The following is a 14,356-nucleotide window of genomic DNA, read 5'->3' on the forward strand; positions in this document are numbered from 1 at the left end:
TGAAGACTGGTGTGATGAGAACATAGGTCATCAGGGTGGCTCAACCAGTAAGAGCACTGATCACCTATACCAAGTTACTGACATACCCGGTTCGATCCCTGCTTGGGGGACTTGTGTGTTCTCCCATGATGATGAAACCATGCTAATTCTGATGCACCAGATTGGGTGCAAATGAGTGCAAACACTGTGCTGAGGAGAACATCAGTCTTAAAACAATATATATATATTTATTATATTCGCAATATTGATATAATTTATAAAAAAATATATTTGATTGATTGATTCTTTCCATATTTCTCAATTCAGTCCTACTGCAACATCTTTGTTCAGTTGTAAAGCAGCCTTTGTTTGGATGCCACAGTTGCACGACTGACCTTGCTGTGCGTCCAACCTTTGAACTTTGAACCTATTCCCCTGTTCCTCTCCCCGACAGAGAGCCCTGGAGCGGCAGAGGAGGACAGCGACCACACAGAAGACAACAGTGACAAGGTCAGACACACACACGTCCTCACAGGAAACAATGATAGGAAGTACTACTCAAGCTCCATGTACTGTGGGTGCATTGTAGTACAATACATCGCGGAAAAAGCCGATCTACAACTTGCTTCTAAGTTGAAAAAGAAAAATCTTGAGATTTGAAAACAGTTTTCCAGGTGGCATGTCCAAATCACATAATACACATAATACTTAAAATATGACGCATCTGATGATGACGGATTCCTTTTCGTTCACAAATGTTTTAATAAATAATAACAATTCACACAATGGATAATGGCGATAAAATGTAAAAAGATTAGCGTAAGCCGGGATCCTGTGTGGAACATTTTCTCTTTCAAACTAACTCCGCCTTCGTTTGCCCACTCTGCAGCTGCATCGTCCTGTGTCCGCCGCCCAGCCACCGGCGCTGGCCAGGGCGGAGGTCGAAGGAGGAGGAGGCCTGCTGATGGGGCATCAGGGCATGATGGGGCGAAGGCCTGACATGGGCCCCGTGGGCTCCGTCCTGCACCACCACCAGGAGGCCCCCAATGTCCCCGGAGCCTGGCTGCAGCGGCCCTCCCTCCGCCTGGGGCACGAGGACAAGTCCACGCCCTCGCCGCCCCGGGCCATCGCGTCGCTGTCCGTGCGCGTCGTGGGCCAGATGGAGCGACAGGGGCTGCCTCCCTTCGCGCCCCGGGCGGCCCAGGAGAAGGAAGGCACCGCGCCGGCCGAGCCGCCCAGCTCCGCCCACTCCGTCCTCCACCTCAGCAGGTCGGCGGGGGGGCCGGGACTCGGAGGCCGTGCCGCCGCGCAGGAGGACAGCGACGACGACGACGAAGACGACGAGGACGACAGCGACGAAGACGAGGAATGGGGGGTGTCGCGGAGGGGCGGCAAGGCCCTCCCGCGGCCCTTCCCGCAGCAGCAGCCGTCCCCCAGCGTCCCGCCGGCGGCCGCGGCGGCGTCCCGCTCCCGTCGCAAGCTCCAGCTGCCGCAGCACATCCCGCCACCGCCGCAGGTCCACCAGCCCCCCATGCAGCTGCGCCACCCCACCCCTCCGCCGTCCCCGCCTCCCGAGCTCTCCTTCCCGCTCCCCGACACCCCCAAGCAGAGTCCCCCGGACGTGGGCGAGCCCGAGGCGGAAGGCGGCGCCGCGTCCCGGCCTCGTCCTTCCGCCGCGCAGAGACAGCAGGACTCCTCGTCCTCCGACGACTCCAGCTCCCGCTCCAGCAGCCCGGAGCCACAGCAGGAGCGCAGGCCGGGGCCCCTCACCCTGCTCGTCCGCAAGATGGAGTCCGAGGGGTCGTTCTCCTCCGCGACGACGGCGGAGCACACCGGGGGGGCCGTGGACATGTCGTCACACTCCGGACAGGCCGCTTCCGGCTCCGCCAGGAGCGCCGATTCCAGCGACACCCCGCTGCAAAGGATGGAGAGAGAGCGCCAGCAGCAGAAGAGAGCGAGGGAGGAGAGAGAGAAGCAGCTGAGGGAAGTGAGGGAGGAAGAACGAAGGCAGAAGCAGCAGCAGGAGGAGGAGGAGGAGAGAGAAAGAGAGAAGAAACGACAGGAGGAGAGGGAGAGGCAGCGGTTGGAAGAGGAGGCGGAAAAGGAGAAGAAACACCTGGAGGCGGAGAGAGAAAAGGAGAAGAAACGCCTGGAAGAGAATCAGAGAGAGATGGAGAGAAACCGCCTGGAAGAGGAGAGAGAGATGGAGAGAAGACGGGCGGAGGAGAAGAGAGAGAGGGAGAGAAAACGCCTGGAAGAGGAGAGGGAGATGGAGAACAAACGCCTGGAAGATGAGCGTAAGAGAGAGCAGAAAAGGCTAGAGGAAGACCGGGAAAAAGAGCAGAAAAGACAGGAGGCGGAGGACAAGGAGAGCCGACTGCCTCCGTGGAAGAGGGGGCGGTCTGGTTCCGAAGACTCCGTTCCCTTCCCCCAGCCCCCCAAGAGGCTGACGATGCTTCAGGTCGGGGGGGAACATCCTCTTTCATCTCCTCCACCCCCCAGCTTGACCTCCACCGCTGAGCCTCCCGCAGCCAAGAAGTCACGCGTGTTCTCCGACACCGCAGCACAGTCCATGGTTTCTCTCCCCAGGACGGAGCAAGCGCCAGTGGCAGTGGCGGTGGCGGTGACCAAGACCAAGACCAAGACGCAGGATTCAGGCTCCGAGTCCGATTCTGGTTCCGAGTCTGACTCTTCGTCACACTCATCACGCTCATCTTCCTCGTCCCGGGATAACTCCCGCGCTGCCAAGCAACAGAAGGTTAGTGATTTGGGCTACGGTAGATATCAGTCATTCACACACACTGGTGTTACATACAGCATACTTGCAAGATTCCACTAACTTACCGGCTAAAGCTACCTGGATGTTGTTATTCATTTTGCTGCTTTACAATAAATTTCACAGTGAACTCAATCCATTTTACAACTAAAGTACAACCCCCTCTGTTGCCGTGTCCCTCCTCAATAACCCAACATTGCCTGTCATGTCGAAATCATATCATCTTTTTTTAACTGCAGCTCTTTGTTAATTTGTGTTGTTGGTTTTCATTATGTTCAACTTCTGATCTTGCAGATGGCCCACCAAGGAAAGGAGGCGGAGGATGAAAAGCGGAAGAAACCAGATAAGAAGAGCAGTCACCCCACCAAAAGGTCAGTGACAAGCACTGAAATATCCTTAATTACAAACCTGCCTTTCGGCGTTCTTCTCTCAAACACCTTTCACACATGAAATGCTCGCATCTTTCGGCAGTAAGACCGCACATTACCTATTAAGACGCCTGCATTGTTTTCAGAGCATGGAACTGTGAACACATCGCTATACTAGGGCTGTGCCCGACTCTGGTTGAATCAGATTCAGGATTGGAATGTGAATATTCGACAATTCGTTTATTAAAAACAATTGGTCTCTATGACCACTGACCAGATAGGAGGCTAAAAAACGCAAACATTTCAGTGCTGATTCAGAGGCTAGGAGCACATTACATAGTGAAGTGCAACAGAGGAATCTTTTTGAGCATTTAAAAGCAATGAATCCATTAATGAATTGAATACACACCTTTGGGCTCTTTGTGTTATCGTTACTGCTGTACTATTTGCAATCAATCAATCAATCAATCAATCAATCAAGAGAACTACATATGACGGCTGTACTCATTTTAATTGACGACAAAGCGACAATCCATCACACTGCAGACTGTGTGTAGGACTACAGTTATGAGCACAACGGCGCTACTGTATCAAAGAGCTATGTCGTGAATCCAGTAGTAGAGAGCAAGATAAAATAAATAACAGTAAAGAGAAGAGACGTCGGCCATGGCTGGAACGTTGTCTGCCTGATTATTGTACAGTAAAGTTGTTATTGGAGCTACAGCTGTGTGCTAACGTATTTTCTCTTTACCACAGTGCTACTTTAGCCAGCATGAGATCATTAATAAGTGTATACTGTACGTTGTTAAATCACAAGAGCATGGTTTTCATATTGTAAATATGAACTTTGTCTGAAGTTGACATTAAATCATGACAGTGCGTCATGATGGTGCTTACATAAGAGATGTTAGTTCTATTAACTAACTGTTCATCTATCAAATATGCTTCATAAAAGCTATGTTTGCATTATTAACTGTTTAATATGAGGTGCATCGCTCTGGTCTCGGCTCTGAGCCTGCCCAGTCACTGCTGGAATGGTGTTTTTTAACACAGAGCCTTGCTGTTTGTTTGCATCAACCTCAGAAGAGTTTTGACAAGATTTGTCTGCGAGATTTGTCTGTTTCTGGTGACAGACACAGTGGACAAAGTGTGTACTAACTCTCTCCATTAATTAATTGACATATGGTTGTTTGTTTAGTCGCACAGAGACACTCTGTCAACCTTTATTCCAACTGTACCTGGTATGTTTGTGCGTGTGTGCGTGCTTGCGTATGTGCCTGCCTGCCTTCCTGCATGTGTGCCTCCATGCGTGCGTGTGTGTGAGACACACAACCCGATGTAACTGCTGTGTTAAATGTATTTATTTCATGAATGGAGAAGCGTCCAACTACAATGCAAGTTATGCAACCTGCAGATGGATATTTGCTTCTGGTTTGTTCCTGCATACACATTATTTTATAGTGTCCTCTCACGCTAGTATTACGTACTGTACCCACCGTGAGAACGACTCTTCCCCTGTTCCTCCCTGCAATTTATGTTACATTTCTAGCTGTGTACGTGGTATAAATACACCATGTTTACAGCTTGTTTTACGAGCTTACACGTTCGGAACCACAGGCTCCCAATATGTAAATATAAACATAATATGTGCTCCAGTCTACACCCCGTCATAGATGAGCTGTTTGTTTTTAAATGGTGCATTTTATACAGTGCCTTTCAATCCAAAGCGCTTTTACAATGTGCATTACGTTGACACACCGTGATGGCGGATGAAACCATGCAAGGCACCAATCCGGTCATCAGGACCAGTTAGGGTCACAGTGCGTTTTAACAGCAGGAGACAGCCACATTTTCTGGAAGTGCGTTATTTGTCTATGGGACCCTGCAACTACTGGCGAAGTGGCGATAGCAGGCGAAGAGGCGATAGTCAAAAGGTGGGCAGAGGAACGTCGCCCCTAGAGTTGCAATACCCTCCATTGGCTCCCCATTCATCCACTGCGTTTGCGATCTGCTTGTATTAAACAATGTTAAACTCACCAACATTGCAGCTCTAGGCCAAGCTTGAATTATCCTCTTTCAATCTGCCGAGCTTTTGTTTCATAAATATCCACCGTAGACATGTTATGAGCTACTTTCTGTCAAGAAATTCTGTGCAGGTGATTCTTTTTCTAAGTGTTGGGAGTTTGGAAGCACTCGTCGAAGTCACTGACCCTGTGTACCACCTTTACCACCAAATTTGCATCTATAATGCAAGAGGCAGCAGTGTGACACGTTAATAAAAACGAGTGCTTCCAAACTCCAACACTTGGATGAATGGGGAGTCAATGAAGGGTATTGCAACTCTAGATTCGTCCCATTCTTTAAAAAAAATCTAGAGTTGCAAATTGCATCTAAACCCTGGCGGTTTTCATCGTATATTTTGAAGCATTGTTTTGTTGATTTTTCTGAAATACAAGGGAGCACAAAGAGTTTCAAATAAAGCATTTAAAAGGACCTTTGCCCGAGTTGTAGAGAAAGCTGGATGATCTGATGCATGTCATTGTTATATCACATGAACTGTGGAGTTAAATAACATGCTTTTTCAGTTAATTGAATTGGCTACTGATTATCATTGCTCACATATTATTACAATGTACAAAGTTGATTTAGTTAGGAATAACAAGAAAGTAATGAAAGAAAACTATTCTGAAATGCAAACACTTAAGTTATTACATTACAGTTATGAGTTATTAGTCTGAGTGTGTGTGTGTTTGTTTTGTCAATTACTCTAGTCCTAATATTATAGGAAGCCTTATCATTTCTTGTCAGGCGTTCAATACGACAGCCCAACCGGTGTGGCCTGCTCTCTCTCTCTCCTTTCTCTCTCTACAGTGGAGAATGAACTGGGTCCTTGCCCTCCCTCACTTGCTCACGCTCCTGTCCTTTTCGTATTAATTTCCCCACTCATTCACTCGCTAGCTCGCTAGCCAACATGGCCGTCATGCATGCATTGCATCTCTGATAAACGACGCAGTGCTCAAGCCCCCAGAAGCCGCAGCCGGATTTTTTTCTCTCGCGTCCCCGATTTCACCCCGCGTCTGGCCGGAATAGAATATAACGACAGGGCGTTATTTGCCTGGGAATCTAGCCCGGCATTATGCTGTCTGAAGGCAACAAAAACGGGTAAGATAGTGAGCTAAAACGTTAGCGAGAGCGGCGTCGGGGTTGTTGCTAGTGCTGCTATACTTTATCGGTAGAGAGAAAGCACCCATGCTAGCTCGCCTCCTCCCTCATTCATTCGGTGTATATAAATGACCGGCGCTTCATGAGATCACCGTAGTCTGATTGCAAACCCATGGCATGCTTGCCCATGTGGACACCGGGTGTGCCACCGCGGTGTCCTTTGTTGGGAGGGACGGGGAAGGATTAGGGGGAAAAAAATGCAGGGGTCTCCCTTCCTTAAACCCATTTGGATCTGCACTTGGGGCAGTTTTCATAAATAAATAATGGGCTTAGATTTCATGGCATGACGACGATGAGCATTTATCAATGAATTAAACAAACGTATTTCCCCTCTCATGAATCCCCAAATATATTTTTTTATTTGCCACAATGCGGTCTATGAACAGAATGCCTTTTCTTATTGAATATTAAATGAAGGTGTAATTCCGCAGTTGTAAAACAGTCTTTTTTTGCGGGGGGGGGGGTCAATGATCTGGCTGATGTTTAAAGCTGACATCTGGTAGTGCTCCAGACACTGAATACGGTTGGTCCTTAATGCTGTCATTGCTGTGACATAATCTCCCAAAGGACACCGGCATTCATACTTCTCCTCGTCCACTGTACCTTGGCAATATTCAACATTTCATTTCTGATTAGTAATAATGAGCTTTTGGTTCATCTTCTTTACATTATAGCCTAAATAGCCTCAGGCTCACCGTTTAAAAACAATGTACGATTGGAAAAAGCTGACCAATGAGCGTTAACTTCTGACACTTCCATTTTACACGTCACTATGGATTTTAGAGGAACGTCGAGCAGCGGGGATGATGGTAGTAGACGGTCATAATGGATAGTGTGGCCCCGTTTATTTCACCTGCCTTGAGTGCGTGGTGTTACATAATTTTGTGACTGTATAGAAATTTGAGAAGATGTATAGAATCTGATAAAGATTGAAACTGAAGCATCTACCGGTGTATATAGAATCTATTGAATCTGTAAGTGAAGCAAAAAAAGGTGAAACGGAAGCAGGTTTCTGTCTTTGAAATGCCAAACGGCCGTACAGGCTTAACAAATTGATCAATGATCGGCTGGGCCTGGGTGTTGCTATGGTTCTTTTCATTCAACTTTTTTCCCCCCTTTTTGTTTGTTAAGCATAAGCAGATACAGGCTTTGAGAAAAATACATTCAAAGAGCCTATCAGACAGTGATGTGCAGCTGCTCAGTCAGGGGTAAATAGAAACTGAATGTTGGATGAATAAACATCCGTCTCCTCCAGCAGTCACTGCAGGTTGCAATCTGAGAACCCATTAGTAAAAACTTACCTTTTCGCTTTGAATTTGCCGCGAGTCAACAGCCTATCTCGAGAGAATGCTGCAGGTGTGACCATAGACTTTAACCCCCCAACCCCCCCCCCGCCCACCCACACACACACACACACACACACACACACACACACACACACACACACACACACACACACACAGATACGGTAACCTGGTACAAAAGAATGAAGATTATAATATGCCACGTGGATTATTATGTGCCACGAGTCTTCAGAGAAACCCATTGAACTGCAGGTTTTTCCCCCCAGTGTACAGTTCTTGAGTCATGGTTGGACTTGTGTTACAACTCGTCCTCTACGTGAAGTCACAACAAACATTACCAGAGGCTGTGTGTGTTGTGTCAGAGGAATGCAGTTGATGACCTATACAGAACAGGTGAGGGTTTTATGTAGTTTCTGTTACGAACATAATAAAAAAGAGGATCATCTCAGGTAGGGTTGGTTTTTACAGACTTCACGATAGCAGCCACCAGTCATATACTTGTTAAGTTGTAAGTGACTTATTTTACGAGCATTATGTTTCGTATGTGGTTCTTGCGAGAGTCGGCAGCCCAGTCTGTGTGTTTGAAGTCTCTATGAATTAGTTTGAGGAGTATTTGTGACCCCATCGGTGTCAGTTGACTGGTGAGTTATTTATAGCTGCCGTTGACCCAGATCATTGGCCTCTCAAGCACCCATAGTCTGCCACCCTCTCACTACGTTTCCTGTGTCTTCTGTACCCGCGTGTGCTTTGTCTCCGTCTACTACTGTAACCCCCACCCTGACTGTGTGTGTATGTGTGTGTGTGTTACCTCGGTGAAGATCCCAGGGGCAGTGTTCTACCATAACGGTGTCTTTCAGAATGTGATTAGCTTTTGGAAGCAGGGTATATATATATATACACAACGGCTCTTTAAAGGTCATAATTTATTTTATTTTATTTTTTTGTCTTGGTGTCTTGTCCTCCAGGGAGGTGACGGAGCCCAGTGCAGCGGCGGTGACCGAGGCGGCGGACCCCGATTCGGAGGGATCCATGATCCAGCAACCGGCCTCCGAGGCGGAGCCAGAGAACAGTGAGGGTCGTCTGGAGGAGGTACGGCTGTTGAGGGGGGTGGGTGCACACTGGGGGGGGGGGGGGGGGGGGGGGGCTTCTAACTGCATGGGGGCAAGTTAACTTTCGGTTGCACTCTGTGTCGCTAACAGTCACTTCTAGCTAACCTGCACATAAAAACCGTCCATAGTTAAAGCAGCATGATGCAGAGAGAACTGTTCCAATACCAACACAACCTCGAACTGCTGCATCTGGCACTTTGTACAGATTCGTGGCACACTTCTAATAATGTTAGACAGAAGTGAAAATTTTATTTTTACATTGAAAAAGGCTAATCATGCTATTCCATTTGAACATGGTTAGTTCCGAGTAGAAAGGGGTTGAGACGGATTGGGGTCCTGTGGGCAAAGAGTGAACTAACCTATCATGTGACTAACACTGATAACTGTCTGGTGCACATCTTATTTGTCTGGTGTCTCAAGCAGCTTGCTTAGAACGTGTGTGTGTGTGTGTGTGTGTGTGTGTGTGTGTGTGCGTGCGCGAGAATCTTAAGATTAGGCTCAAATATATTTCAAGTTATCACAAAGATACTTAACCTTGGTTTAGATCAGATTACAAATCTTGAATGTCCTCAATGAGTCAATTGGGTTGACGGCAATTAATTGAACCCGTACGTACGCACAGCGAGCATTGGAATATCTTCGCCTAAACTGATTTGTATTCATGGCTTCACTAATACAGCAGAGATGACATTGCCGCAAGCTCCGTAATGATTTAATGTGTCATTACTTTTGAATTGAGCCAAACGAGTCTTAATTCAATTTAAAAGCAACATCACAGGATCCTCCAAATCACATTATATACCAGCTTATCGGACGTACATTTTTCGGTTATTGATGTTATTCCAGTCGCGACTATTCTAGACTATTGATGCCGTCCTAAAGGCAAGCGTGCATCCAAATAATGTCACTGCAAAATTGTGTGTCTGGTCTTGTGTCTTTCGGCCCTGCATGAGTAATGGCCACTTAACAGTATGCGTGTAGAGAGATGCATCAGGGCTCGTTTCTCCTCCTTCTTTTCACCGTGTTCATTCTTCTTTCTTTACTCCCTGGCTCAGTCCCCCTCTCTCTCTGTCTCTCGTGCTCCCTTTCTCTCTCTTGCTGTCTCCCCAACCCCGCTTTGTCCTTCACTTTATCTCTGTCCATTTGTGCATCGCCATCATGATCGCTCTCTTATTTATGGTGTGACTGCTGTTTAACCCATTCTGAACGGGAACACATTTTGGTGTTCGCATCATGTTATGCTTTAGCCATTTTTTGAAAAATCGAAGAACGACTGACATTTTTTTTAAATCTGATCTCAGGTCAGAATGGGTTAATCAGACCAGTGTGTGTCCAGTGGAAACCTCGTATGAATCTGATCTCAGGTCAGAAAGTGTTAAACCCCCCATTGATTGCTTTGTTATGAAGGTGCCCATGCCTCTTCCATTGTCCCTAATGGTACCCGATGAGTACTACTGCTACTGCCAACACCACCTCCACTCCTCCTCCTCCTCTTCCTCCTGCCCCGCTATGCCCAAGCGCCTTGGTGGTACCTGATCTTAGGCCCAGAGTTCTACAGCCAACATGGCACTGAGTAAACCCAACCAGCCTGAGCCTGCCGAGGCCGCCCCCCCTCCCCCGCCCCCCTGTAGTCCTCCTGGTGACACGCTGAGCCAGCACGAACTGCAGCTTGCCATCACACCACACACCACTGCCGACAGCATCCGCACGCAGCCATGGTAACTGCAGCAGCTCGGTTGTTGCCACAGTAACCAGCCCCCCCCCCATGGGCGTGGAAGCCCCACTCGCAGAACTGGACTGGACTGTACAATGTTGTGTTGTCGCACTACATGGTGGTTTTGGTTGGTGGGACGGGGGGGGTGGGTGCGTCTGCCAGTAACCGACCGCCCTGCTCCCCATCTGCTGGATGAGTTCCTGGTCTCCAGAGAGAGAGAGAGAGAGACGGAGAGTGAGAGAGCTGCTTACTGCTGTCTGCGACAGTTCAACCCCAGCCACACACAGGAGTCGAGCTCGTTCTAGCTAACGAGCTCCCAGACCGGAATCCTGCAGTTTTTTTTTTGCCCTCTGGAGAAACATACGAGTCTTCTGGAGAAATGATAACAACTCCAGAGCTTCAAAGAGAGAGAGAGAGACACTGGAGGGAGCTGGTTGTTACCCCCATCTTGTAAAGCTCCCTGGGGGGGAAATAACCGAAGGACAGAGGCGGTTCCTGCTGTACTTGTGTGCCTTTTAATCCTAGACTGCCCCCTGCACGTGGGAAGGATTATGGCACTCTGCCCAGGACCGTGAACGTCTTCTTCGACTAAGCCCAAATATAGGCTACTTTCACCCAGAACATTAGTATGGATGGACACTATTTGTTTTTCACGGCTGAATGGGCTCCAATGGAAGACTGTCTTCCCCCCCCCCCCCCCTTTTTTTTGTTGCAAAAGCCAATTCTAAAAAAAAATTCTGTTCTGAGCTGAGTGAGCAGTAATGGAGTGGATTTTAACACTCAAAAGAGACTTGTATTAGTCAGCTGATTTGTACCCTGGAACATTATCTCGACACCTACCGATTCATTCAACAAGAATGCACAATCTCTTCCCCCCCCACCACACCGTTAATAAAGTGCTAGTCTGTATCACTGGATGTTTCAGAGTGGATTATAATTTCCATTTTCCACTCTGGAGCTGGACACTCCCCGCCACATCCCATGGCTACAGTGAGAGCTTTCCTCATACTCTGCAAAAGGAGCACCCACCAAACCCATATTTTGTCATGACAAGGGAGTGTAAAATTGGTTCAATAAATACGAACTGTCTGGATTATTTTTTTAACAATTTCAGCCAGACGTTTTCGCTGCAGGACATTAATGCGGAAGACAAAGACGTGTGGAGAAAGTCTCGCCACACACTGACGAATGAACTGCCAACGTTGTGACATTCTCAAATGAACATTGGAAAGTTCCATCATAAACATTTAGCGGGTAACATCACAGACGACTCATAACCGTCACGGCCAAGATTGAACATTTTCCTGGACTGGGATCAGAGACATTATATATTTTGTTTTGTTTTAAGACTTCACCCCTTTACCCTCATGAACACTAACCCCCTCTCCATCAGAATTCATCGCAAGACAAATTCAACTGGTTTGGCTTTGCCTAAAGAGACTGTGATATGTCACCCCTGGTCAGCAAATCAATCAAGAAAAGTCCTCCCCTGGCCCCATCAAGAAAAAAATCCAAATCTATGATCAGTTCCTGTCTACCCACCGGCAAATCGGCACACTCAAATCAAGCCCTGCCCTCACTCCTCTGCCTTCTCTGATTGGATCCTTGTTGCCTAGATACAGTGCACACTGCCGTGCGGTTGGGCCATAGCCAAGCCAGTAAGGAATCAGGTGTCAATGGTACCAGGAAATGACCTGTCATTTTCTTTCCTCTATTTGAGATGTAAATCATTTCGTAGGTGTAACTGTTAAAAAAAAGTATTTTTTTGTTTGTCCAGACATTTTGGCTATAACTGAGGACTAAATTATTTCTTACTTTTGTGTTAACTTAGTCCAACTTTTACTTTTACTGGCACCCATACTGCAGTTGTAATAAACAACCTTGTATCAGGTGACTTTAGTCATCTTTTAGCCTCAGGCAAAAAATAGCACTGTTGATATAATGTCAAGAACTCCCAGTGAATTTCAACTGCAGTAGCGATAGAACATCTGAGGTGTCTTTTGGTCACGAGTGACGGGGTCTCCCAACATAACGGCCCCTCCACCTCTGCTCTACAGATCTTTGGTTAACACTGACAGCATTCACTTGGTAGTGGTCCATCGCACAAATTCGATTTCTAATTTAATTTACCTTTAAAAATAGTCATTATATTAGATTTTGTTCGTCATGGCAAGTGTTTGTCTTCACTGACAGTATAGCAGCTTCACATGATTTCAGTGATTCTGCATGGTTGTGACGGTACACTGCTAAATCCAGTGTGTCACCCCTTTTGGTGTTAGCATTGTGTTATGCTTTAGCTATTGAAAAATAGCAGATCTACAAGCTCATAGCACGCCACCGAGTGGCGCGCTACGAGCTTGTAGGTCTACTATTTTTTTTTTAATTGAAGAACGACTGACATAGAACCATAGCTTTTTCAGAAGACTGTCAGGACGTAGAAGACATTTTTAGAATCTGATCTCGGGTCAGAATGCACACCAGCACCTCCCGCCACAAGACTGCACAAACCAAGACCAGGGGCTAGTCTACCCCCCCACCCCCCCCCACCCACACACACACACACACACACACACACTATTCTGTACATTATCAGTGTAGCAGTATCTTTGAGCAGAGCAGAGGTGGAGAAGGACCTGCGTGTGCGAGTCTCCCGTCTCGACGATCAAGCACCACACTCCCTTCCATTTATTAATGTGGTTAAATTGGAGCCTCCAGATCTCTTTTTATTTTTTTTGTTTTATCGTCCACCCCTCCTCCTCCCCACTCTTTCTCTATCTCCTCCTATCTCTGTTTAGTTGTTCCGAGTGTGGTCTCAATCTCATCTCACCCCACACCCCTGGGGTTTCTGTATGTCCTCTCGTCTCTCTTTTTGCAGAGTACCACTCCTAAGGCTTTTGCAGCTCGCAAGATCTCCTTGCCCTGTGAGTAAACTAGACACACACGCGCGCGCACACACACACACACACACATTCCTGAATGTCACACATTGCACCTTATAGTCAGAGAGTGAGAAGTCAAGTCACCTTTATTTGTATAGCATGCTTAAAAACAACAGTTGATCCAAGGTGCTTTCCAGTCAGGAGAAAACAATCAATGACACAGTAACACAAGAGTTCACAGAGAGCTCAATTGAATGCGCTATAATGGGCATGGTGCAGTGCTAGAGACAGAGACGACACTTTAATCTTCCACAGTGCATTTGGCTTTGACCGGGGGGCACTCGACAAATACGCTTACGTGTTTGTGGGAGGGAAGCTGGGCAGGCGGTCTCTTATCACTGCACCACCAATCTCCTGCAGGTTTAGGTTGATCAGGGGCGCCTGTTCAGCGCCGGGGTGCGGAGTCGAGAGAAGTAGCATGTTTTCTTTGCATGCCTCCCAGCGAACTCTACTGTCAGGGGGGAAAGAATTGGCTAGTATGGTGACATTGTGGATCGTTGGAGACATATGGTTTCCAGCCAGCAGGGGTCAGCATTGACAAGGGACTACAGTACAAAGGGTAATGGGTAATGGAGAATTGGCATAATGACTAAATTGTGAGAAAATGAAAAGAATAATGGGTGCTACTAGGAGGACTGCTTATAGCATGTACAGACCGCATGACCTTCCCTGAGAGTTTGGTCATAGCTGTCATGTAAAAAAATCAAATCAAAAATCAAGCTCCTTCAAGTCAGTGCTGTTTTCGTCGACTAAAACTAAGACGAAAAAGGTTCGTCGACTACCTATTTTCACTGACAAAAACAAATGGAAACTAAATTAAAACTAAGCTACGATGACTAAAACTAAGACTAAATATACTGACAATTTCGTTGACAAATAAAAACTAGACTAAAATGTTAGGAAGGGACTAGAGATCCAGTAAAAGTAATTTTACACTTGGTTGCA

At 47.1% G+C, this 14,356-nt stretch overlaps 1 protein-coding gene across 2 annotated transcripts in view; it reads left to right on the forward strand.

The window, feature by feature from the left end:
* Positions 1–14,356, forward strand: part of acin1b (apoptotic chromatin condensation inducer 1b) — a 28,567-nt gene that overhangs the window by 4,933 nt on the left and 9,278 nt on the right. For both annotated transcript variants that reach the window (XM_080791967.1, XM_080791968.1), the window contains exons 4-8: positions 434–489; positions 869–2,737; positions 3,050–3,126; positions 8,615–8,738; positions 13,348–13,393. In XM_080791967.1, coding sequence (XP_080648093.1) covers positions 434–489; positions 869–2,737; positions 3,050–3,126; positions 8,615–8,738; positions 13,348–13,393 — 2,172 coding nt within the window. The remainder of the gene's footprint in view (positions 1–433; positions 490–868; positions 2,738–3,049; positions 3,127–8,614; positions 8,739–13,347; positions 13,394–14,356) is intronic.

This window comes from Protomyctophum bolini, assembly GCF_963924005.1.
Source record: "Protomyctophum bolini genome assembly, chromosome: 20".
NCBI lineage: Eukaryota > Metazoa > Chordata > Actinopteri > Myctophiformes > Myctophidae > Protomyctophum > Protomyctophum bolini.